At 37.1% G+C, this 20,991-nt stretch overlaps 1 protein-coding gene across 1 annotated transcript in view; it reads left to right on the plus strand.

The window, feature by feature from the left end:
- Positions 1–20,991, plus strand: part of DNAH6 (dynein axonemal heavy chain 6) — a 291,936-nt gene that overhangs the window by 241,564 nt on the left and 29,381 nt on the right. Inside the window, 7 exon segments of the mRNA XM_079109750.1 lie at positions 180–340; positions 3,960–4,048; positions 4,798–4,944; positions 6,404–6,542; positions 7,569–7,688; positions 8,552–8,673; positions 18,910–19,039. Coding sequence (XP_078965876.1) covers positions 180–340; positions 3,960–4,048; positions 4,798–4,944; positions 6,404–6,542; positions 7,569–7,688; positions 8,552–8,673; positions 18,910–19,039 — 908 coding nt within the window.

Raw genomic sequence — 20,991 nt, forward strand, 5'->3', positions numbered from 1 at the left:
TTCAAAAACAAAATAAAAAAATGTTTGCACCTCAGCCAGAATTGAGATTAGCAATGTATATATTCATAAAGAGTCTATCATAGCATATTTACATTTTTAAAAATATCTGCATTGCTTAAAAATATCTGCATTGCTTAAAAATAGTATAACATAGTCTTTGTTGTTGTTTTTCAATTCAGAGTGCAGTCAATTTCACTGGGGCAAGGACAAGGACCCATTGCTGAGAAAATGATCAAGGATGCAATGAAATCAGGAAACTGGGTATTTTTGCAAAATTGCCATCTTGCTGTTTCTTGGATGTTAGCAATGGAAGAGCTAATTAAATCCTTCACAGAACCAAGTATGTTGAGCACATAACATTTGCACAATAATACCTTTTTATCAAGTCCTTAGAGTAGATCTTAATTGTAGAAATTGTGTTTCTTATTATTATAGATGAGAAATTTGAGCACTAGGCAGGTTCAGTTAAGTTACACAACCAGGATTCAAATAAAGGTCTTCATACTCCACATTAAGGGGATAATCCACTGGATCACTTCTGTTTCATATTACCTTTATGGGAGGCCATTTGAATTTGAAATATATTTCCTATGGAGTGATTAAAAGAAATAGTAAGACAGACTTAGGCCAAAGAAAGGAAATGAAATCTTTATAAAATAAAAGAAGTACAGAACCAGGAGAACCAATAATGGTCCAGAGCCCTTTGTTAGGAGTCTCAGAATGCTTTCTGGGAATGTGAAAAATACTCGATGAGTCTTGGAAATTGCTTTTCTCAGTGTTATCTAAAAAGGTGAGGAACTGCTCCTTTGGAGAATCACTGGCCTTCACTGGGTACCAAGCCACCTTCCCCAAACGTTCCCTCACTTCCTGGCCCCAGCCCTACCACCGACCCTGCCTTCTGTAGGCTGCTTCCAATAAGGTCAAGAAGTCATTTGTATCTACCATCTAGAATCTATCCTGTCCACTCTTTTTCAGTACAAATAAAGGATGTTCTACTTCCTGATGATCCCTTTCATTTATGTTTAAATGGAAAATAACCCCAAAATGGAATTTATATTTAATGAGGAATGACAAGAAGGTCTTCACTACATTTCAGGATTTGAATTTTTTTTAATGTTAGGGAAGGCATCAAAAAAGCAGTTTCTTGCAGTGGTACTACATGGAGAGGTCAATAAGTTTCACTCTAACTAGAACAAGAGCATTCACCAGTTCTTCAAGGAGACCAGTTGCCTGTGGGCTTTATGTGTTTGCAGCTCACAAAACCTTCAATGGATAGAAAAATCCTCCTCTTGCTATAATCATTTATGAGCTAACCATTCAAGTTTTGATATTAAACTTGAATCAGTATAAAATAAAATATATTTGAGTAGTAAACTGAAACAAGAAAAGAAGGAAAAATAAATAAATAAAACAAAAACAAAACCCTCTAGACTTAAAGTTCTAAGACTTCAGTAGAATTCTGCCCCACTGCTTCATGATTATGTATGCCATATTTTTTCTCTGGGACTTAATTTCCCCAGCTATAAAATTACTTTAGATCATCTTTTCTAAAAAGTCCATTAATAAGATGATTTCTAAGATTTTCTTTCAGCTGTAAATTTCTGTGATGTCTATGAACATTAAGATACATGATACTAGAGCTGGAGCTATTGTAGGTCAATGGTAGAGAAAATGCTTAACATGCTCAGGACCTTAGGTTCGGTCCCCAGCACCAAAAAAAAAAAAAAAAAAAAAAATGGGGGCAAGGAGGAATGCTTGATGCTTTTGCAATTATAAGTAGAAAACAATGATTCTCAAAACTTGGCCTTTTTCTTTTTTTGGTTTTCTCAGTTAGTGAAATAATTAGTCCCAAAGATTGGTTACTGTTTACTTCTATGCCTAGTTGTCTTATTATGCAAGAAATTTTAGTATTGGTCTAGAATTGTATGAGAATTAATTTTAAATTTTGACTATTTAATATGGCTTATGAATTTAGATTACCAAACCGAGAAACATAAATTCAGCTTTGATATTCAGTCACCTATCCGTTCAGTGAACATTTCAGAACTTGCTATGTACCACACATTGCTGTAGGAGTTTAAAGTATGTCCTGACAGAGTTATGCCATTAACATAGACCAGACATGTTTGTGTCTTTCCACAATGCCAGAATTTATTAAATAACAATAAATTCATAAGCTGCATCACTTTCAATCAGCTTTAATTCACCAATATACTCATGGTTCACTAGGAGTCGTGACCAAGGCAATCACAAGTTCTTTTAGTCCTTTCTCAATTACTAATATCTATAACACTCATACTTCACAGAATATTATATATGGGATACAGAATGAAAGTCATTCCAAGAGTAAAAAAAGAAGAGAGCAGGATACAAAAGCTAGGCATCACGGGAGGGGGTCAGATAAGGGTGTTAACAAATCAGTTCACAGAGGTGAGGAGTGACCAGGTGACAGGATCAGTGTGGCACTGTGTCTAGTCTTGGGGTGTTCCTCCTTTTATGGGTCTTAGGTGAGGGGGTTACATCTACTGGGATTGATAAGTGCCTGCATCTGGTGTTTCTGATATGATTTAATATGCTCCAGTGTCCATGTGCTCTTTTTTAATTTAAGAAGTTAATTTTTATTGTCATAAATAAATTAATAAGTAATTTGTACCCATGGTTCTGCTGGGTGGTTGCTTACCTGTACGGATAAGATGTAGAGTTATTTACCTTGGCACTTGTACTCAAAATAAGTAGCTCCTGGCAAATTACTGCTTTCCAAATTGAAGTAACTCAGCAGGGCACAGCCTGCTTTCCACAAGTATGTCAGTGAACAAAACCACCCGTTGATAATCTGCTCTTATAGTGCCTATGTTTTAGTGGGAAGGAAGACAATGAATAAACTACATAGTAAATAAGTAACTTACATGATCTGATAGAATGTGACTGTGCTTTGGGAAAAAATAAAAAGGAGGGTAAGGGGAGAGGTGGTTCAGAAAGATCAGAATGAGCTGGTGGTAGGATGATAGCAATTTTAAATGGTGTGGTCTTGTAGGCCTTTTTGAGACGATAACTTTTGACCAAGACAGGAAGAAAGTGAGGGAATCTGAGGGAAGAGCATTCCAGGAAGAGGGAATAGCCAGTGCAAAGATGCCAGTGCCGAGGGAAGGAGCCAACCTAACCTGGCATGTTTGAGAAACAGCAGAAAATACCAAGGAAATCATACCTGTCTTCCTGTGATGGGAACAATGATTTTTTCCAACTTTACCATGACCTTTTTAAAAATTTTTTAAATTTGTTCTAATTAGTTATACATGACAGTAGAATGCATTTATATATTTTGATACATAATACAAAAATGAAGTATGATTTCCCATTCTTCTGATTGTACATGTTATGGCCTTTGAATCTAAAAGTAGAGCTTAGTTCTTCTGTATGCACTGCCCAGAAAGTAAATGTGTTGAGTTGAATTGTCAGTTGCATCCTTAGGATCTCTATATTCCTGCTCCTTCTGTTCTGCCAATGGGCTTCCTTTCTTCTCCACGGGGCTTTCTGAACATATTTATACAATTTTCCCTAAAGTGAACAGCTTAGAAAAAAATCATGAGCTAAATGCACTATCATTAACTGTCCTCTTTTTCAACTGAAAATTTTCCCCATTTTAAAGAGAAAGAACTTAATATCTTAAGTATTAAAAATTGGTATGTGCCTAATTTCTTTATCCACATATGCTGCTAGAAGTCTGCCTCCCACTGTGAAGTGCCCAGAACAACTCCTTCCACCTCCATCTTAAAACCATTTAGAACATACTTGAAATAGATCAACTAGAGTTTTAAACAATATGAAGCATTTTCCTTCCCTAGAATTATTTCTTATTATGATTATAACTTCTTATTTAAAAATTAATACTTTCTTGTAGAAAAGTGCTACTACAAGCTAAACATTTTCCTTTCTTGTTGTTTTGTCTTTGTTCCAAATAGGTCATGTTATCAAGGACACTTTTCGACTTTTTCTAAGCTCTATGCCTAGTAGTACATTTCCTGTTACAGTTCTTCAGAATTCTGTCAAGGTAAAGTATGCATATGGAATGGAAATAGTTGGTCTCTGAGTGTTTGTCTAGAGGCTCCAGGGAGCTCAGACCCTGCACAGAACAATGTTGAAGTTTGTGTGGTCAGGGTGTAAAGGCGGATGTCAATACCCTTTCAAGCAAGCAGGGAAATTAGGTCCCAAGACAGTGACCATCTTTACATGTTCTAGTCCTATTTGTCATTCAATTCTTCCAGCTCTTACCCTTCACAAGAAAATGTTAAGTGTACAGTGATGAGAACATATCCTCTCCCCCAGGAAAGGGAATGAATGTTTCAGCATTTGAAAGGAAGGTCTGCAGGTGGTATAGCTGCTGAATTTCAATGCAGAAAGTTTCCAATATGTGGGAAGTTAAGAGGACTAAGAGGTGCTTCTTTCCTCCTTGCCCCATGTCATGGGACAAAGTTTGGGACAATGTCATATTTTGAGATGACTGAAAAATCCAAAGGAGAAAGCCTTAGCATGCTTTTCTGACCCTGTTTAGAAAAATGAGCACCAAATGGAAATGTCTGAGGTTCTTGTGCAGATGCTTCTGACGTTCAAGGTCTGAGGACCCCTCCAAGCCATATTCTCCCTGGACCATGGCTGAACAAGACACAAAGTAGGCTTGCGCATGACAGGAAGGCCTCCATGGGAAAGTTAGCTAGATTATCTCAGTGTCTTCAGTCTATGTGTATTATTCAGAAATAATGCAAATCTACAAATCACCCTCTCTTCTCTACCTTAATCTAGGTAACTAATGAGCCTCCAAAAGGGTTACGTGCAAATATCAGGCGAGCGTTTACTGAAATGACAGCTTCATTTTTTGAAGAAAATATCCTTGGAAGAAAATGGAGACAAATAATATTTGGCATTTGCTTCTTTCATGCAATTATTCAGGTATATCCAATTCTGCCATTTAATAGCAACAAAGATATGTATTATGTTATAAATAAATAAGTAGTAAAAAAATAAGTGAAAGCTTACAATGGCACTGGGAAACACTGAGGGATTCTGGATTTGAACCCAAGTTCTTTTAATTCAACCACTGATCTATATACTCAGTTTGCATCAGTATCTCACAGCTGTTGCTCCCACCTACATGCTATATGCCTACAGAACACCATCACCTGAATCAATGCAGTAGGGCCAATTCAACAAGCACAAAAGCAATCTCCTTTACTTGGCCTCACACCCCAAATCTGTTTCCCCTTTAGTATCTGGTTCTGAAATCAGTGGTCCCATTCTCTCAATTACCCAAAACCAGAACATCAGGATTATTTTTTATTCTTCCTCTTCACTCATATATTTTTGTCAACCATCAAGACCTCCATATTAATTTTACAATAATTTCACTCTGATCTGTTCCTTTGAGTGGAATCACCAACCTTAGTGGTTCCTTCCCCACCTATTACTGAAGCCCCAAGTCCCCCAAAAGATGACCTTTAACCCAGCAACAGTCTCCTTCCCTCTGTCCCAAACTCTGCTTGGTCTGGTATCCATTCCTGTGACCTTGTATTCTAGTTCTGACTCTCCAACTACATATGGTGGTGTCTTCATTAGACCGGCGTCCCAGTCTTCAACTTTGTGTGTTCTATAGAGAAAGAATCAGTAAAGAAAAACAAGAAGATTAAAGGTGTAAGGTATGGGATAGATAGACAAAAAGGTCCTACAAGAGATCTGAGAGGTTGGAAATCAGGTATCAGGAGCTCTTTCGCTGTTCCACTAACAAAAGCTTCTAAAGATGAGGAAGTAGTTTAAAATTTAGTGAAAATTTGAGATCAAGAGGAAGGAACTTGGAAATGATTGTCAGTTTAGAATTAAGAAATTAAGGTAGGATAAGAAAATAGCAAAGAGGGAAGGATTCATGAAACAAAGATTAAGATTATGTGCACCATTTTCTTTTTAAACATCCCCATGAAGAAATCATTATGTAATCAACATAGTATGGCAAGGCAGAAAACTTTGAATAAAACTCTTTAAAAGACTAAGGAGTAGTTCTCTCACCAAATGTATAATTATGGCATCAGTATTTTTATGCCAAAAGATTCTAGATGGGATTATTTTTCCTCTTCTATTAGAAATATTTTATTTACCCTGAAAAACGGATTTTCTTTTTACCAAATCTGTTGAATTTCAGTAATAGCAGATTTTCTTTTGTAAATATGGGGAGGGTCCAGTATTGAAGACAGATGTGATTCTCCTATTTGGTGAAAGCCTAGTTGAGGTCCAACTGCATGACTTTAACTGATTTTGAGTGCAGGAATCCCAGTTTTAATGTTAGCCATTTATTTTTCACTATTTTACACGTAATTAATTTTATCAAACTTTGTCAGACTATTTTTATTTTCCATTCCAGGAGAGAAAGAAGTTTGGCCCCCTTGGATGGAATATCTGCTATGAATTTAATGACAGTGATAGGGAATGTGCTCTACTGAACCTCAACCTTTACTGCCAGGATGGAAAGATTCCCTGGGATGCACTGATTTATATTACTGGTCAGTATATCCACATGGCCAGGGCATCTAGCGTGGACCACAGAGTTGTTGATTCACCCCTACCTGATCCTTAGAAGATGGCATCCTCTCCCCATGTTTAGTGGTGGTAATGATGCCTCCTGAAGTTCCCTTTGTGAATTTAAGATTACAATAAGCATGTCATGTGAATATTTACCCATAGAAAATTGGAAAGATGTCTTCCCAGATAATAATAGTACAGAAAACACATTGCTTTTGCTACATGCCAGGCACTATTGTAAAAATTTCTCATGAATTAGTAAATTAAATCCTCACAGCAACACTATTAGTATCATGGGTGAAATCCTGTCAGGAACCCTACAATGATGAAGGATGACTTGTAGCAGTGAATCTGGACTCCAGGAATTATATCAGCATTAGATATCATTTCAGTATGATTCCTTCCTACTCATAGTTTTGGGATATCAATGAAGCATGCTGAAAGTAGCTTCTTTATGAATAGAGAGACAGTATACCAATAAGTTTTAATTCCCCCTATCATAATTTCTGTGAGGCAAGTTCTCTACGTCATCTTGGATCTCTTTCCTCCATAGCTTGATAGCAATAATTTATAAGGTATGTATAGAACTTGAATGGCTACAAATGTTTGGTTCCATTTTATTCGTGGACCTTAAGTGGAAGCACTGTTTCATGCAAAGTGTGTACATTTTAGAATGCTGCAGTCAAGAATGGGATAACACCAAAATCAATATTTTTGAAGCAAAACAAGAAAAAGGAAAAATTATGTAAACAGAGATCAGTGTCTTTAATTTCTTTTACTTGGAAAAAGCAAAATTATTAGGGTAAAGTATGTGTATTAGTTTTTTGTTTTTGTTTTTTTTTTTTTGCTTTTTAAAAATTGACTTTCATTCTTTTTTTGAGGGGGTAGTGGGAGGAAATTTTAATGTGCTTTTTCCATTTTCAGTACCAAATAAACCCATTATAATTCAGCTATGTTTGTCAATTTAAAAAAAAATTATATATTTAAAAATGCAAACTCCTTTTCAGGTGAAATTACATATGGTGGTAGAGTTACAGACGCATGGGATCAAAGATGCCTTCGTACTGTCTTGAAAAGATTTTTTTCTCCTGAAACATTAGAAGATAATTACCAATATTCTGAATCAGGTGAATGACACCTCAACATTATGAAAAAGACCTTTCTCAAGAAGCCATTGACAACATCTTTTGGTTTTCCATCCAGGGCCCTCTGTGTCTAATCTTTGCAACTCAATCCATCCCCACACTTGATACCTTCAAAGCTGGTTTGATAGTAAATGCACAAAGATAAATATTTTACAGTAACCACTTTGAATTATTTCTGCATTAAAGTTGTTTTATTATGTCTAAATATGTTTTCAAAGTTATATTTTTAATGTAATTAAAGAAAATTTCCAATATGGCAAATTTAATTTAAAAAACAGATTTATGGATTAGTAATAGCTCATCAGGGATCAAAGCAGGTAAATTAATTGTCCTAACCCCCTTGGAGGGAACAATCAGATTAGGATAGTAAGCTCATAAAAGTTTCTACCACTGAGTTGTAAATCACTGATTACATTTCAAGTTGTATCTTGTCATTACTAGGAAAAATTGAGTAACCCTATATTTCAATGTTTTGCAAATATAGCATTTGCTTTGAGGAACTAGAGAAGGTCATCATTGTGTATCAAATGAAATGTGAAAGTATTTCTAACACAAGCATAAATTTGAGCTCTTAACAAGTCATATCTTTCAGCACTGTGTCCTTAGATTCTCAGAATATTTAAACATTCTGGAAAAGACACCTTGGAAAGTTAAGACACTAATCTGATGCTCACGGTGTCAAGAAACAATAAACTAGACACATCAGTGAAAGCAAGGAGATTTAGGGGAAACAATCCCCTTTTCACAAGAGGCAGATATCATCTGAATGAGGCAGAGAACCACCAAACTTGGAAATACAGAGTCAGTTTTTTTGAGATGTGTTTTTCTTCTGTTTTTAATTACAGGCATATATTTTGCACCCTTGGCTGACAGTTTACAAGAATTTAAGGACTACATTGAAAATCTGCCTTTGATAGATGATCCAGAAATTTTTGGAATGCATGAAAATGCCAACTTAGTTTACCAGGTATGCGGTCTTTCAAATGAAAATATTTATGTATGTTGTATATATAAATTCAAAACGTCAATTGTCACCTCACTAGCTTTGTGACTTACAATATCCTTAAGTAAATACGTAATTGTTTCACCTTGCATTCAGCTGTGGCTCCAATTTAGACAGCTCTCTCTGGATCCTTTATAAAATCTTAAGATCGTGTATTTTTCCTATCACCAGTAAACCCCTTCCATTTCCTCCATCCCCAGGCCTCCTGCTTAGTCCATAATTGCTTTAGTCAGGTTTTTCATTGCTGTGACCAAAATACCTAACGATAACAACATCGAGGAGCGAAAATTTATTTTGGCTAATGGTTTCAGAGGTTTAGTCCATGGTTGGCTAACTCCATAGTTCTGGACCTGACGTGAGGTAGTACATCATGGTGGAAGGGTGTGATAAAAGAAGGCAGCTCAGGACCTGGCAACCAGGAAGCACAGAAAGCACCACTCACTGAAGACAAAATATAAACCCCAAAGGCACAACCCCAGCAACCTACTTCCTCCAGCAACACTCTACCTGCCTACAGCTCCCACACAATTAACACATATCAGTGGATGAGGATCCACTGATTAGGTTATACTCCTCATAATCTAATCGTTTTATCTCTGAAAATGTTTGCATTGTCTCACAACATGAACTTTTGTGGGACACTTCTTATCTAAACCATAACAATAATCTTTCTGCTCACACTCACCAGAACATGGGGATTTGGATAACACCATAGTCTTTCTCTGCTGCCCTTCTCCCTCCATACTGAGTACTTTTGTCACATGCTATACAAAAGCTTAAATATATACACGATTAAATGATAAAAGTCCAGAAATGTATTTTAAAAAATCAAACTCTTTTTCAAGTGAAACTGCATATGGTGATCGGTACATGATTAGAACATAAAAGTATAGTTGCAAATGCCCAAAGCAGATAAATTAAAACATTGTTTACTGAAAGCATGTTTGCAGTACCTAGCTCTGGGTCCAAAGAACAAACCAGATTATTTTACTCCTCTATTCAAGACCTTTTGATGTTACACCATTACCTCTAAGTAGTCCAAGCTCCTCAGCTTGGCACTTGAGGATCTCTCCTGACCTGGGCATTGCCTACTCTTCCAGGTTCATCATTCACCATGCACAGATATCCATGATGAACCAAAGCCTCGAAATAAAGTGTGTGTCCCTGGGAGCTCTGGACAACTTTAAAGTTTAAGGACTATATTTAGCTTCACAAGGCTAAGGGGATCATTTTTCCACATAAATTTTTTCCCCTGTAAGTGTTAGAGCATGAAGTTTGCCTAGGCAACAAGGAATCCAAACAAAACAACAGTAGAGGGCTGGGGAATATAGCTCAGTTGGTAGAGTGCTTGCCTTACATGCACATGGCCTTGAGTTTAATCCCCAGTACCACCAAAAAAAAAAAGAAAGAAAGACCACAAAAAGGTCATTGTTCTTACACCTTATTTCATGTTCTCTACAGTGAAATTGTTTTGCCTTTCAGCAGGGAGTTAGGATAATGAATCATATGTTTTTTTAAATCCTATTTTCAGGAGAAAAAAACTGGTGGCTAAACCTGCTGTCAATATTTTTTCCTCTCTGATTGTTGTGGAAGGGAAAAGGGAGAGTGAGGTGAAAAGGCAGAGTATGAGAAAGAAAAACTGAGTGTGGATGTGGTAAGGCTAATAGCAGAAAGACAGCACTGTTGGTAGGGGAACGTCCTTGGCACAGTGTACCAGGAATGTGGATTTTTGTGTTTTCCATTGGTTTCAGAATGACTGGGATAGAAAGTATATAGTGAGCCACCAGTTATGTTTTTCTATGCAGGCTCCCTTCCTCCCTTTTACTGGATTAATACATGCCCCACCCTAACCTCTTTCCTTTGGGGCAATTGTCCCTTTCCCATTGCACAAAATCCTGATAAGACGTCCAACAACCCTCTACCTCGACAAAGGTGGGCGTGTGACACAGACCTTGCCAAAGGCAGTGCTTCATCTCTTAGCCACTCTAACTGCTCCAAGAAGTACACATATGACTACGCTAGATGAATGGCAGTCTTTTCCTGAGACAGCGTACACTGATACAGGTTGGCAGAAGGGCACTCTCTTTCCTCTAGAATCACTGGCTAGGATGCTATATATCTGCAGCCATCTGTGACCTTGTCCCTGACACTCACCTCTTCCCATCTACCACATGGAAGAAGCTCATATGCATTAGGAAAGAACAAGAGCCATATAGAGAGAAAGAGTTGAAAGCTTGAACCAGAGAGAATGTTATTAGATCCATTCATGCCTCTGTAGGGAAGGCAAAATTTTATTTCTACACTCTTAGGGCCTAAGAATTAAATCTATATAATATAGATTAACAGGAGAAAAGCTTACAATTTAATATAAACTTTCATTTCAATAAGAAAATGAAACCTTAAAGAACTGGTAAACCCCACATGCCTATGTGTTAGGTTGAGCAAAGAGAGGCAATTATAGGAAAGTAACTTAATTATGCTGGGTGGTGAAAGAAGATTAGTATGGTCAAGGTCTGTTTATACAACAGGCTTTTGACTATGAGAATGTCTCTCTTCTCCTGGTACAGGGAGGGCATCTTTAATATAAGGATATTTTATGTTTTGTATTCAGAAAGAAAAGGGGAGATAATAGAATGTCCCTCCATCTGCTATTTTCCAAATGGCCATTAGTTTATGGCAATCCTTAGGTCAAAGTGGCTTATTTTGGAGTAGCATATTCTCCTACCATTCACTGAGATGCACATTAGATTAGGTAATTCTGCCTGTTGCAATCAATAAAGTCTTAGCACAAAATATATAATTTATTTCTTCTTTTACCCAGCAAGTTATATGGATGCCTATCAGAAACTAATATAGGACTGGGAATGGTCAGGGAAAGGAGATTGGTCTACACATTCAGAGCACATGTTGTCAGCCATCCCTCCTGCTTTCTGAATCCCAGCTCTGCACAACTTTGCCAAAATGTCACTTTCCAACAGCTAACTCTGAACAAGGTGAATGTGAGGGGAAGTGAGTTATTATGAGAATGAATTATAACGTCCCTATGAATAAGAGTCAGATAACCAGAAGATCGAGGTTGCTATCCCAAACATCCAGTTCTGCTTGGACAGTGGAGCTAAGTCAGCTGTATTTATGAATCACCTAAGGCAGTGTGATGGTATCCCCATGCCTCACAAGTAATCTTTTGTTTGTTTTAATCAGAGAATTTGTTTTTATATTCTTATTTTCTTATTTTTATTTTTTTTAATTTTTTTATTGTAAACAAATGGAATACATGTTGTTTCTCTGTTTGTACATGGAGTAAAGGCATACCATTTGTGTAATCATAAATTTACATACAGTAATGTTGTTTGATTCATTCTGTTATTTTTTTTCCCTTCCACCCCACCCCTCCCACCCCTCTTTTCCCTCTATACAGTCCTTCCTTCTTCCATTCTTCCTACCCTCCCTAACCCTTACCCTAAACCTAACCCTAACCCTAACAATAACCCCTCCCACCCCCCATCAAGTTTCATCATCCACTTATCAGCGAGATCATTCGTCCTTTGGTCTTTTGAGATTGGCTTATCTCACTTAGCATGATATTCTCCAATTTCATCCATTTGCCTGCAAATGCCATAATTTTATCATTCTTTATGGCAGAGTAATATTCCATTGTATATATATACCACAGTTTCTTTATCCATTCATCAATTGAAGGACATCTAGGTTGGTTCCACAATCTGGCTATTGTGAATTGACCAGCTATGAACATTGATGTGGCGGTATTTCTGTAGTATGCTGATTTTAAGTCCTTTGGGTATAGGCTGAGGAGTGGGATAGCTGGGTCAAATGGTGGTTCCATTCCAGTTTTTCTGAGGAATCTCCATACTGCTTTCCAGAGTGACTGCACTAATTTGCAACCCCATCAGCAATGTATGAGCATACCTTTTTCCCCACATCCTCACCAACACCTATTGTTGCTTGTGTTCTTGATAATCGCCATTCTAATTGGGGTGAGATGGGTAGTTTTGATTTGCATTTCTCTTCTTACTAGAGATATTAAACATTTTTTCATATATCTGTTGATTGTTTGTAGATCATCTTCCGTGAAGTGTCTGTTCATTTCCTTAGCCCATTTGTTGATTGGATTATTTGTATTGTTGGTGAAGAGTTTTTTGAGTTCTTTATATATTCTGGAAATTAGCGCTATATCTGAAGTATCAGTGACAAAGATTTTCTCCCACTCTGTAGGCTCTCTCTTCACATTACCGATAGTTTCCTTTGCTGAGAGAAAGCTTTTTAGTTTAAATCTATCCCAGTTGTTGATTCTTGCTTTTATTTCTTGTGCTATGGGAGTCCTGTTAAGGAAGTCTGATCCTAAGCCGACATGTTGAAGATTTGGTCATATTTTTCCTTCTATAAGATGCAGGGTCTCTGGTCTGATTTCAAGATCCTTGATCCATTTTGAGTTGATTTTTGTGCAGGGTGAGAGATAGGGGTTTAGTTTTATTCTGTTGCATATGGATTTCCAGTTTTCCCAGCACCATTTGTTGAAGAGGCTATCTTTTCTCCATTGCATATTTTTGGCACCTTTGTCTAATATAAGAAAATTGTATTTATTTGGGTTTGTGTCCATGTCCTCTATTCTGTACCATTGATCTACCTGTCTATTTTGGTACCAATACCATGCTGTTTTTGTTACTATTGCTTTGTAGTAGAGTTAAAGATCTGGTATTACAATACCCCCTGCTTCGCTCTTTCTACTAAGGATTGCTTTAGCTATTCTGGGTTTCTTATTCTTCCAGATGAATTTCATAATTGCTTACTCTATTACTGTATGGTACGTCATTGGTATTTTAATTGGAATTGCATTGAATCTGTATAGCACTTTTGGTAGTATGGCCATTTTGACAATATTAATTTGGCCTATCCAAGAACATGGGAGATCTTTCCATCTTCTGAGGTTTTCTTTAACTTCTTTCTTTAGTGTTCAATAGTTCTCATTGTAAAGGTCTTTCACTTCTTTTGTGAGATTGATTCCCAAGTATTTATTTATTTATTTTTTATGCTATTGTAAATGGGGTAGTTTTCCTAACTTCTCTTTCTGAAGAGTCATCACTTATGTATAAAAATGCATTGGATTTATGAGCATTGATCTTGTAACCTGCTACTTCACTGAATTCACTTATGAGTTCTAAAAGTGTTCTGGTGGAATTTCCAGGTTCCTCTAAATATATAATCATGTCATCAGCAAACAGGGATAGTTTGTGTTCTTCTTTTCCTATTCGTATCCCTTTAATTTCTTTGGTTTGTCTAATTGCTCTGGCTAGAGTTTGAAGGACAATGTTGAATAGAAGTGGTGAAAGAGGGCATCCCTGCCTTGTTCCAGTTTTTAGGGGGAATGCTTTCAGTTTTTCACCATTTAGAATGATATTGGCCATGGGCTTAGCGTAGATGGCCTTTACAATGTTAAGGAATGTTCCCACTACCCCAATTTTTTCTAGTGTTTTGAGCATGAAGGGATGCTGTATTTTATCGAATGCTTTTTCTGCATCTTTTGTAATAATCATGTGATTCTTGACTTTTAGTCTGTTGATATGGTGAATTACATTTATTGATTTCTGGATGTTGAACCAACCTTGCATCCCTGGGATAAAACCCACTTGATCGTGGTACACTATCTTTTTAATATATTTTTGTATGCGATTTGCTAAAATTTTGTTGAGAATGTTTGCATTGATGTTCATTAAGGATATTGGTCTGAAATTTTCTTTCCTTGATGTGTCTCTGTCTGGTTTAGGTATCAGGGTGATATTGGCTTCATAGAATGAGTTTGGGAGTGTTCCCTCCTCTTCTATTTTATGGAATACTTTGAGAAGTATTGGAATGAGCTCTTCTTTAAAGGTTTTGTAGAACTCGGCTGAGAACCCATCTGGTCCAAGACTTTACTTTGTTGGTAGGCTTTTGATGACTTCTTCTATTTCATTACTTGAAATTGGTCTATTTAAATTGTGTATGTCCTCCTTGTTCAGTTTAGGCAATTCATATTTCTCTAGAAACCTGTCGATGTCTTCAAAATTTTCTCTTTTGTTGGAGTATAGATTTTCAAATTAGCTTCTAATTACGTTTTGTATTTCACTCATGTCTGTTGTGATATTTTCTTGTTCATTCCATATTTTATTAATTTGAGTTTTCTCCCTCTTTCTCTTTGTTAGTGTGACTAAGGGTTTATCAATTTTGTTTATTTTTTCAAAGAACCAACTATTTATTTTGTAAATTTTTTCGATTGTTTCTTTTGTTTCAATTTCATTGATTTCTGCTCTGATTTTAACTATTTCCTGTCTTCTACTACTTTTGGTGTTGGTCTGCTCTTCTTTTTCTAGGGCTTTGAGCTGTAGTGTTAAGTCCTTTATTTGTTGATTTCTACTTCTTTTGTTGAATGCGCCCCATGAAATAAATTTTCCTCTAAGTACTGCTTTCATAGTGTCCCAGAGATTTTGATATGATGTGTCTTTGTTCTCATTTACTTCTAAGAATTTTTTATTTCCCTCCTGATGTCTTCTGTTATCTATTCATCATATAATAGCATTTATTTAATCTCCAGGTATTGGAGAAGTTTCTGTTTTTTATTCTGTCATTTATTTCTAGTTTCAATCCATTATGATCTGATAGAATACAAGGTAGTATCTCTATCTTCTTGTATTTGCTAACAGTAGCTTTGTGGCATAAAACATGGTCTATTTTAGAGAAGGATCCATGTGCTGCTGAGAAGAAAGTGTATTCACACTTGGTTGGATGGTATATTCTATATATGTCCGTTAAGTCTAAATTGTTGATTGTGTTATTGAGATCTATGGTTTCTTTATTCAATTTTTGTTTGCAAGGTCTATCCAGTGGTGAGAGAGGTATGTTAAAATCGCCTAGTATTATTGTGTTGTGGTCTATTTGATTCCTGGAATTGAGAAGGATTTGTTTGACGTACATGAATGAGCCACTATTTGGGGCATAGATATTTATGATTGTTATGTCTTGCTGATTTATGCTTCCCTTAAGCAGTATGTAATGTCCTTCTTTATCCCGTCTGACTAGTTTTGGCTTGAAGTCCACAGTATCTGAAATGAGGATGGATACTCCAGCTTTTATGCTGTGTCTGTGTGCATGGTGTGTTTTTTCCCATCCTTTCACCTTTAGTCTGTGGGTATCTCTTTCTATTAAATGAGTCTCTTGCAGGCAGCATATTGTTGGATTTTTCTTTTTAATGAATCTGCCAGTCTGTGTCTTTCAATTGATGAGTTCAGGCCATTAACATTCAGGGTTATTATTGTGATATGATTTGTATTCCCAGTCATTTGACTCATTTTTGTTTTTTGACATGATTTGGTTTCTCCTTTATTTGGCTGTTCCTTTAGGCTAGTTCCTCCCATTGCTGATTTGCATCATTGTTTTTCATCTCTTCCTCATGGAGTATTTTGCTGAGAATGTTCTGTCATGTGGCTTTCTTTTTGTAAATTCTTTTAGCTTTTGTTTATCATGGAAGGATTTTATTTCGTCGTCAAATCTGAAGGTAAGTTTTGCTGGGTATAAGATTCTTGGTTGGCATCCATTTTCTTTCAGGGCTTGGTAAATGTTGTACCAGGCCCTTCTATCTTTTAGGGTTGGATTGAAAAATCTGCTGATATTCTTATTGATTTCCCCCTGAATGTAATTTGATTTTTTTCTCTAGCAGCCTTTAAAATTCTGTCTTTATTTTGTATGTTAGGCATTTTCATAATAATGTGCCTTAGTGTGGGTCTGTTATAATTTTGTATATTTGGAGTCCTATAAACCTCTTGTACTTGGTTTTCCATTTCATTTTTCAGATTTGGGAAATTTTCTGATATTATTTCATTGAATAGATTGTTCATTCCTTTGGTTTGTTTCTCTAAGCCTTCCTCAATCCCAATAATTCTTAAATTTGGCCTTTTCATGATATCCCATAATTCTTGTAGATTCTGTTCATGATTTCTTACCATCTTCTCTCTTTGGTCAACTTTGTTTTCAAGATTACATATTTTGTCTTCAATGTCTGAGGTTCTGTCTTCCAGGTGTTCTATCCTATTGGTTATGCTTTCTATGGAGTTTTTAAATTGGTTTATTGTTTCCTTCATTTCAAGGATTTCTGTTTGTTTGTTTTTCAGTATCTCAAACTCTTATTGAAATGATCTTTTGCTTCCTGTATTTGCTCTTTTAGCGGTTGATTGGTGCAATCATTAAATGCCTGCATTTGCTCTTTCAGCTCTTCCTTCAATGCCCGCATTTGCTCTTTCATCTCCTTGTTTGCTTCCCTGATTATTTTAATTATGTACATTCTGAACTCCCTTTCTGTCATTTCTTCTGCTTTGCTGTCATTGGGTTTTATTGATATAGTATCCAGGTTTGTTTGGAACATTTCTTCCCTTGTTTTCTCATATGTCAGATATCAGTGGGACTCTAAGATATTGCAGATTTCCTCTATTGGCTTAGAGTCCCCATAGAGTTCCAGTGTATCACCTTCCTGCCTTCAGTAGCCTGAAGTCTTGGAGGAACTTGATAATGCCGTGCTTCCGAAGAAAGCTGCTCCTAGCCCGCTACTGGGTCGAGGGCTGGGGGCTGGTTCTGTGTGGAAATTCTTTCACTAGGCTGTCCTGCTCCTAGAAGCTGGCTATAGACAGGGCCTGCCTCCACCTGAGGGAGCCAGGCTGCTAGGGGAAAGCCTCTCCCTGTCCTTCCTTGGTCCCAGGAGCCACCTGCAGGCCAGGGCTCGCCACGCTGCTGGGTCCGTGGCTTGGGGTTGGTTCTGTGCAGAAAAGCTCTCACTGGGCGGCCTGCTGCAAGAAGCTGACTGTGGGTGGAGCCTGCCACCAGAGGGAGTATGGCTGCTTGGGGAAGTCTCTGGCTACCCTGCCCTGCTCCGAGAAGCTGCCCCTGGCCAGGCCTGCCGCCTGGGCCAAGCTTCACTCAGTGGAAGATACTCACCCCACAGCTCTATTTTGGTCCGAATCTCTCAATACCTCCCCTTCTTGAATCCTTGGTTCTGGAGTGACGGGAGATGCAGTTACCCTCTAGTCCGCCATCTTGGATCTCCCCTTATTTTTATTTTTATTGGTTCTTTTTAGTTATATATGATAGCAGAATCCATTGTGATATAATTATACAAGCATGGATTATATCTTATTTTAGTTAGATTCCCTTTCTTATGGATATACAGGGTGGTGGGAGTCACTGTGTTGTTTTCACATAGATATATGGGAAAACTGTGTCAGATTCATTCCACTCTTTCCTTTGCTTATCCCCCTAACAAGTAATATTTAGAACCAGTTGCCATAGAACTCAAATTTCTGCTCAGTCAAAGCTGTTCTGTTCTTGAGGTACAACGTGGGCCCAGAAATGGAGGTAGCCTGTACTCTCCCTGATGCCGGGTCTGTCATTCTGTAGAAGAACCTCCACTTTCCTATAAGGAAAAAGGAAAGGGAAAAGATGATTCTGGGAGCAGGGTTAAAGCCAAAATAGAAGTTTTCTAAGGTTTGCTGTCCAAGCTCAGGAGTTTGTTTGTTTGGTTGGTTGGTTTTTTTTTGTCAGTGGTGTTTTGGCCACTGCTCATTCAGCCCACAGCTTCATGGTGTGATTAATTTGCCACAAAAGGCTAGTGGTGCTTTGTTGCTATATGCTTTTTGTTGGTTTTTTGGTTTTTTTTTTTTTTTTTTTGGTGCTGGGGATTGAATCCAGGGCCTTGTGCTTGCAAGGCAAGCACTCTACCAACTGAGCTATATCCCCAGCCTATTTGTTTGTTTTTATGAAGAAGGAATTGAAGTACTTTGTCTTAGAGAGCCCAATCTAAAGTTGTAGACAAGATCCAACTGATCAACAATATACTGGACAAAGTCAATGAAATGATTATTGTTAGTAAGATAACTGTTATCTTTCTTACTAATCAACAAGCATGAAGAAGAAATAACACAAGATGAATAAACTCTAGAGAGCATACAGCATTTTATCTATAATCATTAGTAATGTACACTTAAAAATTTGTTAACAGGATAGATCTCAAGTTAAGCATTACTACCATTAAGTTAAATTAAATTAAATTAAATGTACCTATTGTTTAGAGCTTTCCTTATTTCTATAGGTAAGCTATATGTGCTACTAATTACTCTTTGAAAATTTGAGTCTTCACTGTTCTGTCTCTTATCATGATTACAGTACAAAGAAACCAACACTTTAATCAACACCATACTTGATGTTCAGCCAAGATCATCTGCTGGCGGAGAGGGGAAAAGCAATGATGAAATTGTCCAAGAGCTTGTTGCTTCTGTCTGGACCAGAGTTCCAGGTAATAAATAATTCCTTGCATCTGTATATAATGGGAGTTGTAGGAGTTAACTCAGATAACTGAGTGTAGACAGATGTTCAGACCTTTTTTTATGTTTATTTTTAATTTTTACAGACTGCATTTTGATTCATTGTATACAAATGGGGTACATATTTTCATTTCTATGGTTGCGCACGATGTGGATTCATACCATTCATGTAATCATACATGTATATAGGGTAATGGTGTCCGTCTCATTCCACCATTATTTAGACTTTGCTTTGCCAAGAGAGCTTGTCTGACATGGAGTTTTCCACTTTTAAACTAGAAGCCTACATTTTTTCAACATTACAGATGCCAACATACATTGCCAAGAGCCAATTTGTTTCTAGCCCCTTGTAACTTTAAGCAGACTCTGTCCCAAGTTTTCCTTGGCCTCGTGATTCTAAAGTTTCTAGACCTGCCCTGTTCAGGGCAGTAACCGCTAGCCATATGTGGCTACTTAAATCAAAACTTAGATTAAATAAATTTAAAATTTAATTCCTCAGTTGTAATATTCACATTTCAAGTACTACCATGTTGGGCATTTCCATCATCATTTGAGATTCAACTGAACAGTCCTTTCATTTTTCCCCATTCAGGAGAAATTGCTAAGTTATTTTTACCTTGATTTCTAATGAGTTGAGGAGCCTGTCTGAATGATTACAAGAGATCCACACTCATACTTTGCTTAGATTGCCCATGGATTTATACTCCAAAATCTATTGCTCATGATTGGAAGTGATAATAGGAAAAAGAAATGACTGAGTCCTGACAATACACTTAAGACCTGCAGAAGAAAAACAACCATGTGACCTCAGAACATGTGACCTCAGAACATGATCTCAACCATGTGACCTCTGCCTCTGAGGAGCAAGCCCTCAAAAAAAAAAAAAAAAAAAAAAAGGTCTACCTGGGGAGAGAGTTCTGATTGATGATGTTAAAGCAGAGACAGTTATTTTGGGAAGCAATTTCTAATCAAATTTACGATAGAAAACTGAATGGAAAAGAGATGGATAGACAAATGACTGACTACAGAGGTCATGAACTTGTTTCATTGAGTCCCAATGACACTGAGGAGGTGTTTCTCTTTAAGTTTCAGAAAACTTATATTTTAACTATGAAATAATAAGCAATTTGTCTGCTGAGACTGAGGTGCAATTTGCTCAACAAAAGAACTGAAGGTTTGGAATTGTCGCTGAAGGGAATGGTAGACAGGGAATACCAGGCATGTGTAACTGCAGTTCTATGGACTCAAAAGATGGGACTATCTATACTGTTGGGTAATTTTTTTTTCCTCCGGCAGCCAAATTGTGAGTGGTTAAGAAGGAATTTGATGCATATATTTTGGAATCCCTTATTTATTCCCCACTTTATTCAAATATGCAAGGAAAATGCAATTCCTTCCCTTTTTATGGTTCATGTGGTTCTTCATCAGTCTCCATTTGGTGGATTATAGGGAGAAAACATGAGCTAATTTTTTTATCCTGATAGAACCATGGACCTATTTAATAATTCCACCAATTGCTTTAAACAATGCTTAGTAACTTGGGATAAATGCTAAGTCTCTCACATCTTTCAGTCTCCCACTACCAAACCCTCCTTTCCTCAATACAATATAGATATTCAGGAAAGAACAAGGCTTACATACCTCTACGGTATACCTCTTACAAATCTAAGGTAGAGGGGAGGATGGGTCCCTGGCCTCTGAGCTCTAGTATGCCCTTATCTATCACATGGGTGCTTTAACCTGCAAGTATTTGCCACTGAAGTCTTCATTCACTGAAGTCTCTCATTCAGGCAAGCTAGGCACACAACCTCATGCCCTCTAACCAAGTGACCTCTGGAGATTGTTTCAGACAAACCCCTCACTCAAGCTAGCAGGTACCACTAAGTCATGCTGGCCTTCTGCTTCTTTCTCTTCTCTCTCAATC

The sequence above is a fragment of the Sciurus vulgaris genome, assembly GCF_902686455.1.
Source record: "Sciurus vulgaris genome assembly, chromosome: 14".
Lineage (NCBI taxonomy): Eukaryota > Metazoa > Chordata > Mammalia > Rodentia > Sciuridae > Sciurus > Sciurus vulgaris.